Here is a 15,130-nt window from a genome sequence, read left to right as displayed (position 1 = left end):
AATAGTGATGTTAGCATTGTGCTTTGATGAGATTCATGTTTAAAACTATCATGAAAATCCTTAAGTAATATTTAAATCTGAGGAGTTTGTCCTAGAATAGTCTCACAGATATCACTGAAAATCAATATGGGTTTATTTGGCTACCAGTTTATATGACATTAAGACAAAATGATACTCACGGTTCTGGAGTGTAGAGGGGATCGGAGCCATGGCGAATATACTGGGTGCAGTGAAACACTCTATAGGCAAGGCCTGCTAAGAAATCTCGAGGTGACAAATATCCAGCAACTGGTCTCACTGTGAAGCCAGATCTTTCTGAAGTGAAAGCGAGCACAAATTATTTAACTTTAAATGCCCATCAACAGAAAATGCATAGTTATTTCTGCAAGATTTTTTTTTTTAAAGAAAGATCACCTTGGTGGCACCAACTGCAGATTTCTTTACAAAATAGAACTCATCCATTAAAGGGGATCATTTACATGGAGAAAAACAGGTGACTGTGTATTACAGAACATATTTATTTTTATGTACAGCATCAGATTAAAGGAGAAATTTTAGAGCCCCTTCAGACATCATATTCTTTGTAGGAATGAACAAAGCATTTTATGCTTAGTGCACCCATCAAATTTTTAACATACGCACACAGCAAATGCATGTTTCTGGAAGTGTGTATCATGCCGGCACATGGGGGGGGGGGGAGATCTGGATTAGCAGCAGCTGTCAAGCACAGGTTTGCTTCCGTGTAATGTTGCTTCAGGGAATCTGGTGCAGACTATTCATATGGATATGATGATCATTTAGCTTTAGAAAACTGCCTAAAATATGCTATGCTCTATACCACATTTAAAAACCATTTAAAAGCAACAGCAGCTTACAATCTAGAAACTCAAGGCACACAAACACAAGTCGTTGAAGATCTATCAATAGGATCGCCTACAGGTTTTTTTAAAAAGATGTTAATAGCTCTGAGGGGGATTTGGTTGGAAACCATGGCACTTGGGGGAGCTTAATCCTCCCTCCCTCCCTCCCTCCCTCCCACCCACCATTTTTCTAATGAGGATTTACTTTCTATAGCATATAGAACTAGGGAACCAGTTGCAGCCTTATTGTCCAGATTGTAAGACATTCTTGTAAAATGTTGTAAGCTTTTTCACTGCAGGCACTTTTAAAAAATGTTAAAATAATAGGGATGACAATTTCCACATGAACAATCTGCATGATATTTTATTCACTGTCTAGGGGTCCCTTTTACACACCACTTGAGGCTGGTTAGGCCACCACAAATACTGGCTCCATGTGATATCTCTGAGGCTTGGGAGTGCATGCTACCTTGCCCCCTGCCTACATGAGCCTCAGGGGAATTTGATTTCTGATTAGAAACAAACCTGGATTGGGCACGATGTCCAAGCCAACCATTTTTTGTTTATTCTAACCAAATTATTGAAATAAATCCAAGATTTGAACGGAAGTTTGGAGTGAGTTCAGATCACAGTTTATTTCAAGCAATTTGGATAGAATAAACCAAGACTGGTTGTTTCAGATGCCACAACCAATCAAACTTTGTTTCTGTCCAATACGAGAGGTAGAATTATTCTGATGCGCAGAATAATAGGGGAAGGAGGAGGCAAGGATATGCCCAAAATGTTTTGGAGGCAATTACAGAGGCCGCTGAAACGTTTCAGCCACCAGGGCCATTTCGGCTTTTGGAGGTGGCAGAGGTGACGTTCCCTTAAGGGTGGGGGAGGGTGCATTTACCCCTCCCACCGCATTTCCCCCACCGGCGCTCCATTGTATCAAAGTCCCTCAGGGTGACAGCATACCTCCCTGCCGCTCCATTGCCATCCTCAGCTGGAAGTGGCCAGAAGTATCGGATGTGCATGTGCATGCACAGCAGACAGGCGCACACGATGGGTGCACACGCGCCCGGTACTTCCGGCCGAAGATGGCAACAGGGTGGCAGGGAGGTATGCTGCTGCCCCAAGGCAATTTGATGCAACTAGCCGACCCCGCACAGAGCATCTGTGCACTCTTTGGCACTAGCAGTTCCCCCCTGCCTTCTACCCCAGCCAGGCCACCGCTGTGGCAACCAATCCTCCTGGGTGCACCTTAGCCAATCAGGCATGTCCACCGCCCAGCCAATCAGCTGGGCTCTGGGACGCACATTCCAAGGCACACCCAGGAGAATTAATATAATAGATGGAACGCCGGTGGGGGAAATGCAGCAGGAGGAGTAAGTGCACCCTTCCCCGCACTTAAGGGAACACCCCCGCCACCTCCAGAATGGTTCCGGGCACATCCCTAGGAGGAGAGAGCACACACTTGCAAGGCTTGGAGATGTCACAAAGAACCAGGATTTAACAGTAGATCTGCACAGCATTTGAACCAGCCCACTGAAACCAACTTGTCCTTGTCACTATGCATCTATGCCACTGGGAACTATAACTTGCACGGAACATGTAGCTAGAAGTTCCGTGTGTGACTGAATTCTAGAGCTAGAAAACGTTTTCAGTAATATTATTTCTGCACAAATAGATGACATTCAGATACTTTTTAGATTCTAAGAAAGCATCACTCTGTCAGAAACATCTCACTGGAGAGTTGCTCCAAACTTATGGTGACTTTGAAAAAACTGGTTCTCTCTCATGCACTTTATCATTTTATCAGATGCTGTTTACTATAAAATAATTTAAGCTAGTCCCCTTCAAAAAATTATTTCTGTTATCTTTGGTGGAGAGACTACATTTGAACCTAGAGTGCTTTTCTCCCTTCAAGCAAAGGGGGAAAAGGAGCTGTTCTTCAGCACCTCTCCTCAGGGAACAAGAGAACAATGCAGGAGGCACCTTTGACAGATGTGGGCAGGCTCAAAGAGCAGGGAGCCAATTAATGTTAAGTGCTGGTAGCCATAAAGGCAGAATAAAGGAAGAAGTGGGAGTTGGGGCAGGATAGCCTTTCAAACCAGACACTATATTTTATTTTCAATTGAAAATCTTCCTTTGATATTTAGGACTATATTTTCCTTTGACTTTGCTGCACTTGCAGGAGAGTGGAAAGACTTTTTCATTCCCTAATGTTAAACATTTTATGTTGTTAGGAATACAAGCTCTGTGAACCACTACAAAAGAAGGTGCTAATAACTTTCTTGCGCCTGAAAAGCAAAAGAGATCATCCAGGACAGGGGACAATGAGCAAGTGGAGTTATCAGGTTGATTTGAACTAAGAGATAAGGGCAGAAGGCTTTGGCATTTGCCTCATCATCTTCTTCAGTTTGAAATCATTTTTTTCCATCAGGGTCCTTCTACAGCAATTCCTGTGGATTGGAGTAGGTGAGCTTTTAGTGAGGTTTCACCCTGAGTGAAATTAATCTGCCCACATGATGGCACCCAAGGTTATGGTCTCTGGTGGAGACTCTGACTCTAAAAGAGAGTTCTCTAAAAGAGCAAGACACAGCCTCCTGATATCCCTCCACTATGGTCTGGGACAAATGCAGTGTCTGTACTAGAGGTGTTGATGAAATTAGTGTTTCATTTGAATTTTTAGCTACATACACAAGAACGCAGAATATAATTAAGCTACTTCTCATGCCACCCACAGTCTGACATTCAGGCGAGAGAGAAGCAAGACTGTTATCTGAGCAATGCCTTAGGGAGGCCCTACAAGCCTTGCAGAAAATAGTGCAAAAAGAGGCAACATCCCACGGTAGGTAGAAGGCTTGGAGCAAGCAGGCGGGAACATTTTGCTCCCCGGAGGCCTTCCAAACCAATTGCTCAGCCTAAAGATGGGCACATTTCCAGCTCAAATGTCAGCTCAAGAAAAGCCAGTGTGAACACTTGCCAGTGCCAACCCTGACCCTTTACAAAGAGACCACTTTGGATCTTCTTCTCTAATGTCCCGTATACAGCCCGAAGCTGTACTAGTGCTCCCATTAAGGGGGTATGGAGCCCTGAGTCTTTTAAATACAAATGGCAATGAATCAGGAAACATGGCTAATACTCCACACAAGAGCAGCTGCTTAGCATATTTTCTTGGTGCAGCGAACTTATAGGGGCAAAAAGAATATATACTTGCTTCTTTTGTTTTCAGTTGTTGTTCATGCATGCAGAGTCACAAGACACATACACTGGATACGGTCTCAGGGGGACAGCCAAGAGTTTGATGCATAATTCCCTCAACACAGGAAGATCTCCTCAGCTGTAAAAACAGCCCAGGGGGGAGAAACTGTAAAGGTCCCTACAGTTCTTTTTCTGCACATATATTCATTCATTATCTCCAGTATCCCTCATTCACTATGAAGAATTCTTACAGAGAGAATAATAGTATCTTAAGAACTTTGCTCTCATGATCTAAGAATCATTTAAAACAAGGAGTTAGTCTGAGCCAGTTTCAAAACATTTGAAAGCACATTCCTTGGTATATGTGGGGCTGAATAATGTGGGGCGATTATTCTGCATTTCTGGATTGCTCATGGCCTATCACATGACTAATCTGCATATATAAGAAGTGTATTTAAATATCATCACATGTGCTTAAAAGTCACTCCATGTTTAATGAGAGCGTTGCTAATTTGTGACATTTTCCATGACCAATTTCTATGACTATCTGTCAGAGGTCTCCACATTAACTATAGCCTACAGTGAAGTTGGCATGATTGCTTCACTGGTGCAATTCACAACTTGGCCTACTCCTATGATGCCCACTGTGAAGCACTACATAGTAAACTGCTAAGTGTCACACTATGCACAAAGTGAGCTGCAAGATGGGCTCAAAACGACTACACTAGATTTATTAGAGGCACTTCTACCAAGATCCCAGACCTGCTAAAATGGTAGTGCGAATTGGCCCTGAAGGTAGCAAGAAATGGTACAACCCAGAATGGCTTCAGAAATGACAGAGACGGGGCAAACAGGAAGCACGAGGGCCCCATGCTTTGTCTTTCCTGTTCCCTGTACTTCTCTGGAACTTCTACAACTTGCCTTGTGGAAAGACATGCACACTGTCCCCACATCAAAAGTCTGTGAATCTCACCATAAGGGGAGATTCAAAAGCTGCACTTCAACCATTATGACAAAGCATGAAAACAGAAAGTGCAAGACACCAGCACATTACCATCATAAAATATGTTGGTGGGCTGTTGACGAGCAGAAGGTGGTAGCTATCTCTAGTGGGCATCTAGATATCAAGATTAATAAGGAGAAGTTCAAAAAAATCTGCTCAATTACTGCAATGTGATTTCTCAATTGCTTGCATAAACAGCCACTGTAGCTCAAGAGCCATAAAGAGAGCTTTTCTACCACCTCAAATCACCTCCAACGAACTGCTTTTCAGTGGAAGCAAGTAACATATACAAGCTAAGAGTCATCAGGTGACAGGTCATCAAGCCCATAGTCATGGAGTGGTGTGACCCCCCTCCTTTCAGCCACACAGATAACCTCTTACCATGATCTGATTCAGCAGAGGTTCCACTGGCTCATGGGGGCCCCTGTCTGAGGGGAGATAAATCATGTAAACAGAAACAGGACATTTCACACAGGTGCTGGGGAGGAGCTGGTACCACTCCTCCACCATACTCTCTCAGTGCTGGTCAGTGAATGCATAAACCAGGGCATAGGGTTACATAAAAATAAGTCCTTTGTCATACATGAACATATATGTACACATGAAGCTGCCTTGTACCAAGTCAGACCAATGTTCCATTTAGTTCAGTATTGTCTATGCTGACTAGCTGCAGCTATTCCGAGTTTCAGAGAGGGATCTTCTTGGCCCTACCTAGAGATGATAGGGATTGAACATAGGACCTTCTGCATGTAAAGTGTGTGCTCTACCACACTGAGCTACCACTTACCCTTAAGAAACACAGCAACATCTTCCAGTTGAGGGACATTGTCTTCTCTGTAGCCACAGTGCTTGGTCAGCAAAGGAAAGTTTTTCAAATATTCTCGACAAGCATGAGTAGGGTAGAGTTTAGTGAGTTCCCTGAACACTACACCCCATGTTTTTATTTCTTCAGGTGTGTAGTCAACTCTGGGGATTGTCTGGCCACTAAAGGAATAAATGCAAAATAGTTTTGAAAACAAGCACCACTGTTTCCATCCTCTTCAGAGGCGCACTTTGCCACGGACCTTGAGGATCTGGTCCATGGCCTCCTGTCTCCGGGGGGGGCTCCAAATGTTCTTGGGGGCCTCCCCAGAGCCTGCCATTGCCCCGCACCCACCCCACCGCTGTCCGCAGGAAGCAAGTTAAATCTTTTTTAAAAAAAAAAAAACAACCTTTTTCAACCACTGCTGTGTGGCAGGGATGGTAGTGGAGACAGGGGGCAGCTAGCGGGGTGCAGACCGAGGTAGGGGAGGCAGAGTTGGTAGCAAGACCTCCTTCCCTGAGCCCACCTGCCGCCCAAATGATAAGTCAGACTGTTCCTGGCCCATTTCGGACCTTTGCATGCGTGTGCAGAGATGTCCACCACTTGTCTTCACATCCCCGCCACACAGTGGTGGTTAGAAAAAGTTTTTTTTTTAAGATTTAACTCCCCACCCCCACCCCAAAATCCCTCAAGCCAGGGGGTTGGGACTCTAAAGCCTTTCAGGTCCGGGCTCCAAAATTACCTAGGTGCACCACTGATCCCCTTGTTGATTATCTATATTCTTAATATTAAGCATACGTTTTGAGTGTCTGAACCGGGTTTTCTGAAGTCAGTTTCCATAAAAAACTGTTCCCTCCCACTACTAATTCCCCATGCAGATTTCATGTTATAGGTTTACATAGCAAGTACATTTCTTATAAACATCTGGGTTTTGCTATACAAGCCAGACATCACCCAAGGGAAATGTAGAGATTAGTATAATATCTGTCTATGACATTTTGCTGCCCTAACTAGCTGTTCTGCATGACCTGAAATGTACCCTTCAAGAGAGCCGAGGTCAGTTGTGCACAATCCATGAGATTAAAAATAAAATTACATAGTGCTTCACAATTCACATACATTCTATCTCTGTCACCCTTACAACAACCCCATAAGGTACTATTGTTGTTATTAATCATCATCAATATTAGCCAAGGCACAAAAACAGATATTCCAATAGGTGCAGGAAATGGTTTGAATATAAACACCACAGTTCTACAACACATTTCAACATTATACCCTTCTTGGGGGCAATATTTCAGAGTTCCTCTTTTGAAAAAGTGAGGCTTCTAACACCACTCTAGTTCTTGCAAAAGCTTCAGTCTGTTTGAAAACATAGGATTATGTCTGTAACTCCTTTTGGAACAAGTAAATTGAAAATTTCCACCCATCCTGTGTCAGCTTCATTGGTTTCCGGTCCACTTCTGGGCTAGATTCAAGGTGCTGGTATTGACCTTTAAAGCCCTACGCAGCTTGGGGCTGGGGTACCTGTCGGACCTCATTCACCCATATGAATCTGCCAGCGCCCTCCGCTCATCATCTCATGCCCTGCTCATGACCCCGCCACTAACAGAGATCTGGTTGGCGGGAACTAGAGACAGGACCTTTTCGGTTGTGGCCCCTTGGCTTTGGCACGCCCTCCCTGAAGAGCTTCACCATGCTCCTTCCCTCAGTGTTTTTTTTTAAAATCTTAAAACACACCTTTTAAAGGAGGCTTTTAATGCTCCATTATTATTTTGTTATATCTGGTAGGTTCTTTAGCTTTTTATAATTTTCAGCTTTAATTTGAACCTAATGATTGTGGTTTTTAACCTGACTTTTAAAAAATTAGTTAGTTTTATTACTTTTATTGTATTTGTGTCTATCTTATTATTGTGAGCTGCCCGGAGCAGTGGTGCACTAGAGGGGCGGAGTATACATATTTTAAACAAACAAACAAACATACAAACATGATCAAGCGGATCATGAATGCTGGACTTGAGAGGCTCATATTCAAATCCCTGTTTAACCTTTCAAATCCCTGAATAGCCTTGGCTCCATCATTCAAACTCAGTGACCAATCTGTAAAATAACTCTCTTTATAAGGTTGTTATGAATGTGATAACAATCATAACACACTCTGAACACTGCAAGTACTACAACAATAAGTTGACAGGGAAGTTTTTGGCCTCTTTCTGCCTATTTTGTGTTTTCTGAATTGCCGACCTGCACTACCACGCCAGTGCAATGAGGCTGGGGTGGGGTTGTGCACGGCACCGCCATCTTGCCTCCCCCTGCACGTGGCCAGGAGCAGCCAATCAGAGAAGGGGGCAGGCTAGTTAAAGGACTGGCCTGTCTTCATTCGGCCCAGTCACTCAGCAGCATGTTTTCTTCCCTCCCTCCTTCTGCCCCATTCTTTTTTTTCTCTTTACTTCAGTAAAACAGGATATATGCAGAAGATGCAAGACCTGATACCAACCCCTAACTAGTGAAGCTACCTGAATAATAAGTTAGGAATGTGCACAAAACCGGTTCACCCGGTTCGGTTCAGATCCAAACCAGGTCCGAACCAGGAGGAGGTGGTTCGGTTTTGGTTTTGTCCGAACCACCCCCTGGTTCGGTTCGGATCCGAACTGGTTAGGGCTGGTTCAGATTGGTTTGGACACCTGAAAATAGGTAGGATGGTAGCTGGCACCCAGGGGTACCTGTCACCCAAACCCCAAAGCAATCGGACACTCGTATGATTTTTTATGAATTTTTGAAAATTATTTTTATTTTTTCCTCATAGGATATAATGGGACTCGAACCAGGACATTATTCCTTATTGTGGAGCACCCATGGGTGCCAACAACCATGCAAACCCTGAAGCAATCAGACACCCCTATGATTTTTTTTTATGAATATTTGAAATATTTTTAATTATTTTTCTCATAGAGTATAATGGGACCCAAACCAGTCCATATCCCCTATTGTGGAGCACCTAGGGGCACAAAAGTGGGGTGGGTGGTAGACAGACAGGGGTGCCTACCACCCAAAAAATCCCAAGGCAATTGGACACTCCTCTGATTATTGGTGAATTGTTAAAGTATTTTTGAATTCCTCATAGAGAATAATTAGGATTGCAGCAAATGTATAGCTTCACGTCAGGGGGAAAGGGGTGTCGTAGAGTGCAAACCCTGGGTGGTAGTTTCTAGGGTGGGCAAGGAAGCTATCAGAATTATTTGAAAGGAATTGGGCAAAGGGGTGATTTTTAAGTGATTTTTGAAGTTTACGGGTCTTTAAGGTTTTTCTCCATAAAGAAGCATGGAGGTGTCAGCAAATGTATAGCTTCACGTCGGGGGGAAAGGGGTGGCCTAGAGCAGTGTGGGGTTGGTGGTAGTGCCGGGTAGGGGCAGGGAATCTACCTGAATTTTTTCAAAGGATTTGGGCAGAGGGCTGATTTTTGGTTAATTGTTGAAGTTTACGCGTCTTTAAGGTTTTTCCTCATAATAAGTTATAATGGAGCTTTCAGCAGCCCCATAAGTGCACATGGGGGGTGCTGGGGTGGCCCAGAGCGAGTGGTGGTGTAGTGCACATAGGGTGCCAACCACCCCCATGGGTTTCTAACCCATGGGGTACAGGGTTCTCTTGTTTCTGAGGTATTGAGTGTGGATTCTATGATAGCAAATGAGAGTGAGTGGATTCATGGTGTCTCATTGAAAATCTCATTTGCTATCATAGAATCCACACTCAATACCTCAGAAACAAGAGAACCCTGTACCCCATAGGTTAGAAACCCATGGGGGTGGTTGGCACCCTATGTGCACTACACCACCACTCGCTCTGGGCCACCCCAGCACCACCACCCCCAAGTGCACTTATGGAGCTGCTGAAAGCTCCATTATAACTTATTGTGAGGAAAAACCTTAGAGACGCGTAAACTTCAACAATTAACCAAAAATCAGCCCTCTGCCCAAATCCTTTGAAAAAATTCAGGTAGCTTCCCTGCCCCTACCCGGCACTACCACCAACGCCACACCGCTCTAGGCCACCCCTTTCCCCCCCGACGTGAAGCGATACAACCTTCATTATACCTAATGGGGGAAAACCTTAAAGACGCGTAAACTTCAACAATTAACCAAAAATCATCCCTCTGCCCAAATCCTTTCAAATAATTCTGATACCTTCCTTGCCCCTACCTGGCACTACCACCAACCCCACACTGCTCTAGGACACCCCTTTGCCCCCCACGTGAAGCTATACATTTGCTGACACCTCCATGCTTCTTTATGGAGAAAAACCTTAAAGACGCGTAAACTTCAAAAATCACTTAAAAATCACCCCTTTGCCCAATTCCTTTCAAATAATTCTGATAGCTTCCTTGCCCACCCTAGGAACTACCACCCACCACACTGCACTCTACGACACCCCTTTCCCCCCGACGTGAAGCTATACATTTGCTGCAATCCTAATTATTCTCTATGAGGAATTCAAAAATACTTTAACAATTCACCAATAATCAGAGGAGTGTCCAATTGCCTTGGGATTTTTTGGGTGGTAGGCACCCCTGTCTGTCTACCACCCAACCTGCTTTTGTGCCCCTAGGTGCTCCACAATAGGGGATATGGACTGGTTTGGGTCCCATTATACTCTATGAGAAAAATAATTAAAAACATTTCAAATATTCATAAAAAAAATCATAGGGGTGTCTGATTGCTTCAGGGTTTGCATGGTTGTTGGCACCCATGGGTGCTCCACAATAAGGAATAATTTCCTGGTTCGAGTCCCATTATATCCTATGAGAAAAAAATAAAAATAATTTTCAAAAATTCATAAAAAATCATACGAGTGTCCGATTGCTTTGGGGTTTGGGTGACAGGTACCCCTGGGTGCCAGCTACCATCCTACCTATTTTCAGGTGTCCAAACTGGTCCTAACCGAACCACCCCCAGTTCGGTTCGGATCCGAACCTCCAAACCGGAATCGGTTTGGATCCGAACCGGTTCTCACATCCCTATAATAAGTATTCCCTGAGGAGACAGAATCATTGGAATTAATGTACTTTGAGACTCTGTTCAGCTTGGAAACTTTCATTAAGCACAATAGTCTTGATCCTACCTTCACTTCATTCTTTTGCTCAGAACACACACATCAAGGGCTTTGATGATTTCTTTTCTTTTCTTTTGCTATTATTTTTTGTTAGCAAAGCATGGCAGGAGCTAAGGGACAATATATACCAGGTGCTGAAACAAGGCTGAAATGAAGGACGAATCCGACCTTTCATGGGCTATAGCCATTGACAGACCTATGATAGCTAAATGAAACCTCCATGTTCAGATACATAAAGATAAACTTCAACTATCAAGACTGGGGACAAGAGACATGGAATGACCATTATCTTCATGATGATAGATGATAGTTTTCCAGGGCCACCTGGTTGGCCAATAAAGTCAACCAAGAGTGTTGCGGCATTTTCAAGATGGTTTCATGGTATATATGTTTTCATAGACTACAGTCCATCACCAAATTGATAGATTTATTGATGATTGGATTGTGGTTTAACTAACTGCAAAGGCTTTCTCTTGGAGCCTTTCCATATGGGAGGCTGAGCAAGGGAATCAAAACTTACTCAAAGGGCCAGTACATGATTGGTTAGCTGAGGAGGAAGATCTTTCTAATCTATAAATGGACTACTACACAGACTCTGCTGGGTGATCTCTGCTTACATGATCAGATGCTTCTGGCTAATTCTAAAGCAAAGACTAAGAAAATCAACCACAGGCTACATAGACCAGTGGTGGGAGTAGTTCAATAATAACATGGCTCTTTACTCTAAATGCATTTCAAATCCATGATGTTTTTCAGTCAGAACACCGAGGGCTTCTGGGAAAGTGGGAGGTTGTTGAAATTTTTCCATACACACACATTCGCACTGGTGCAGTGTTAGACTGGAACCCTTCAGAAGCACTTGTGCTACACCCATGCTTCTCTCATTGCACTGGTGCTCAAGTAGTTAGGATGTCAGTGTTGACAACCTCCCATTGGAAACAATATTTTAGGCCCATAGAAAGACAGATAAGAAGTATCCAACCAGTCACATCTGCCAAAGATAAAAGTTTCTTCTCTCCAAAAACCAGGGGAGCCATTGCTCATTTGCATGTCTTAAAGTTTAATTGCACACACATTTAACATTTCCTGTTCTCTTACACCGAGTTTAGAAAAACATCACAGCGGAGTAGTAAAAAAAATGTACCATACTTGGCACCAGCCAAATACAACCTAAGCTGAGCACAGATATGCAAAAGGCGTTTCCAGCGGAACATGGAGGAAATCCATATCCATATTAAATGCTAATAGAACAGTGGTGATTTATAGAGAGTGGAAAACCACTGCCTCTACTCTCAAGATAAAAATTCTCTCCCTCTTTTCATGCTGTATCCTTATTTTGTTTTATATTGTATACCTACAATATAAAGCCTTTTTAATGGGCTTATAAGAGCATTCTTTTCTTGCCAAGTTTTCCTCTCTGCTGTAGAAAAGAAACGCTTTTTCCCCCTTCTGTGCTTAGCAAACTCAAAATAGATAGAAACCGCAAACGTGAAATGAAAATTTGAAAAAGCAAGCATAAAATTGGAAAGCTCATAAAGTGAGTGCGTGCCTTCTTCTGAGTGTGAAGAGTTTGGCCCATTACAGGTAAAATGAGAATGTGATTGGAATTAGCTTGACTTGAAAGCTTATGTGACAAGAAAACTGCAAAAACTGCAGGTATTTGTAGGTAGCACTGGAAATTTACTAACTGGGGGATGTTAATGAATTCAGAATGTACGCTTGATTTGCAAAGACTTTTAAGGATGTGTATAAGTGGAGCACTTGGGAGTGAAGGAATGTGTATTATTAGCAACAGAGTAAGTTGCTAAAATCAGTCAGAGTAATACAAAGTTAATTAGTGTTCTTAAATCACTAGGATAGAAGTAGAAGAAAATGAGCAGGGGAACAAGTGTACCTTTGTAGGTAACCATGCACATATCTGGTGTGTGTTCACCCTAGATCCAGGAACCCGCCAACTGGGTGATGATGAGGACAGTTTAGGAGATATAATAAGGTGACTCCTCACAGCCCTCACCCTGTGTAACTCCCAATTGCTTGGAACTCTCACCCAAATAACCAGAGCCATCACAACTCAGGGATATACCCCTGCCTTTATCTTCTGGCTTGGAGGAGTCCTTGATAACATGGCAGGCCAAGGAGAGATCCTCCAATGCTCCAGAAGGCAACATTTTTTTAAAAAATGGGGCAGTGTCCCTTTAAGTAATGGAGCCTTCCCTGCTACTACACGACTACTACAAATATTTATATACTGCTTTTCAACCAAGGTTTCCAAATAATTAATTTAATAAAATAAAAATAAATAAAGATGGACCCCTGTCCCCTAAGGGCTCACAATCTAAAAAGAAACACAAGATAGACACCAGCAACGGTCACTCAAGGGGTACTGTGCTGGTGGTGGATAGGGCCAGTTGCTCTCCCCATGCTAAATAAAGAGAATCACTACTTTTTAAAGTGCCTCTTTACTCAGCAGGGGAAGAAAGAGGTGGGACCACCAATCAACTCTACCTGGACAGCAACTATAAAATCTGGCATGCAGCTTTAGGTATCCTCCCGAATTTTGGTTGTCTGGCAGCGAAAACCTAGGTAGGAGAAGGGCAAAGTGATTGTGTGGGAGGTGGACGCAGGCTAAGACAGGATTGTTCTACCCAGCACTTACCCAGAATATTAGTGAGGGTGGAGAAAATGCTGTCAGAGCCCCATCATGCAATCACTTACCCCTCTGGCTACCTAGGTTTTTGCTGACAGACAAGTACATGAGCACATTCCATTCTCTCTCTGGCCATCTTTTCCCTCTTCTCCTAACTGCACCAGAACAATTACGAGAAGTGGGGTGTGTACAGTGGGAAGGGAAGGAAGTGTGCTTGTGCATAACTCTAATCACTCTATAGGCTGGTCAGCTCAGATGTTTCAGCCAGCCAGACCTGTTTGTTCAGTTCTGATTCTGCCTGCACTGAAAACAGGGTTACAATTACATTAAAAAAGGGGGACACATCTTACAATCTGGGAATTCCAGCCACCATGTGGCACCAGGTTTGGGAATTAATAGCCAATTAACATGGTTGTGCCCATTACAGTCGTGTATCTATCTATCTATCTAATCAAATTTGTACACCGCCTCAAACTTTCATCTCTGGGCAGTTAACAATAGCATAAAACCAGTTAAAAACATACACAAAAAACTTAAAAACAATTTAAAATTTTAAAAATAAACCAGAAATTAAAACCCCAAAATTTTAGGAAGCTGAGAAAGCTAGGGAGAAAAGATGGGTTTTCAGGTGTTTTTTGAAAATTGCCAGAGATGGGAATGATCATATCTCAGCAGGGAGCGCATTCCACAATCTCGGGGCAGTGACCGAGAAGGCCCGTCTCTGCGTAGCTACCAAATGAGTTGGTGGTAACTGGAGACAGACTTCCTCAGATGACCTCAGTGGGCAGTGGGACTCGTAGTGAAGAAGACGCTCTCTTAGATAGCCAAGGCCTAAGCTGTTTAGGGCTTTATAAGTTATAACTAGCACTTTGTATTTTGTCCGGAAGCCTATTGGCAGCCAGTGCAGCTCCATCAACAGAGGAGTAATGTGGTCTCTCCGAGATGACCCAGAGACCAACCTGGCTGCCGCATTCTGAACCAACTGAAGCTTCTGGAGTACGTACAAAGGCAGCCCCACGTAGAGCGCATTACAGAAGTCAAGTCTGGAGGTTACCAACAGATGGAACACTGTTTTGAGTTCATTAATCTCAAGAAACAGGCGCAGCTGGCGTATCAGCTGGAGCTGATAAAAAACAACCTGAGAAACCAGAGAGAGGTGTGAATCCAGAAGTACTCCCAGACTGCGAACCTGTTCCTTTTGGGGAAGTGTGACCCCATCTAGAACAGGGAGATTAAAATCGTCTCTAGAGTTCTGACCCCGCACAAGAAGTACCTCCGTCTTATCTGGATTCAGCTTCAGTTTATTCTCCCTCATCCAGCCCATTACTGCTTCCAGGCAGGCATTTAGGGAGGATATGCCAGCTCCTGAAGAGGTTGACATGGAGAAGCAGATCTGGGTGTCATCAGCGTACTGATAACACCCAGCTCCAAATCCCCTGATGATCTCTCCCAGCGGCTTCATGCAGATGTTAAAAAGCATTGGAGAAAGTACAGAGACTTGAGGGACACCATACTTAAACTCA

The 15,130-nt window shown here is 43.5% G+C and overlaps 1 protein-coding gene across 1 annotated transcript in view; it reads right to left on the bottom strand.

Annotated features, from left to right (window-relative positions):
- Positions 1-15,130, bottom strand: part of TPH2 (tryptophan hydroxylase 2) — a 93,632-nt gene that overhangs the window by 60,509 nt on the left and 17,993 nt on the right. The window contains exons 6-7 of the mRNA XM_053251445.1: positions 5,840-6,036; positions 180-315 (exon numbers count right to left, since the gene is read on the bottom strand). Coding sequence (XP_053107420.1) covers positions 180-315; positions 5,840-6,036 — 333 coding nt within the window. The remainder of the gene's footprint in view (positions 1-179; positions 316-5,839; positions 6,037-15,130) is intronic.

This window comes from Hemicordylus capensis, chromosome 5, assembly GCF_027244095.1.
Source record: "Hemicordylus capensis ecotype Gifberg chromosome 5, rHemCap1.1.pri, whole genome shotgun sequence".
Classification (NCBI taxonomy): domain Eukaryota; kingdom Metazoa; phylum Chordata; class Lepidosauria; order Squamata; family Cordylidae; genus Hemicordylus; species Hemicordylus capensis.
Note: the sequence above shows the minus strand (reverse complement) of the source record. Positions and strands in the feature narration are given on the sequence as shown.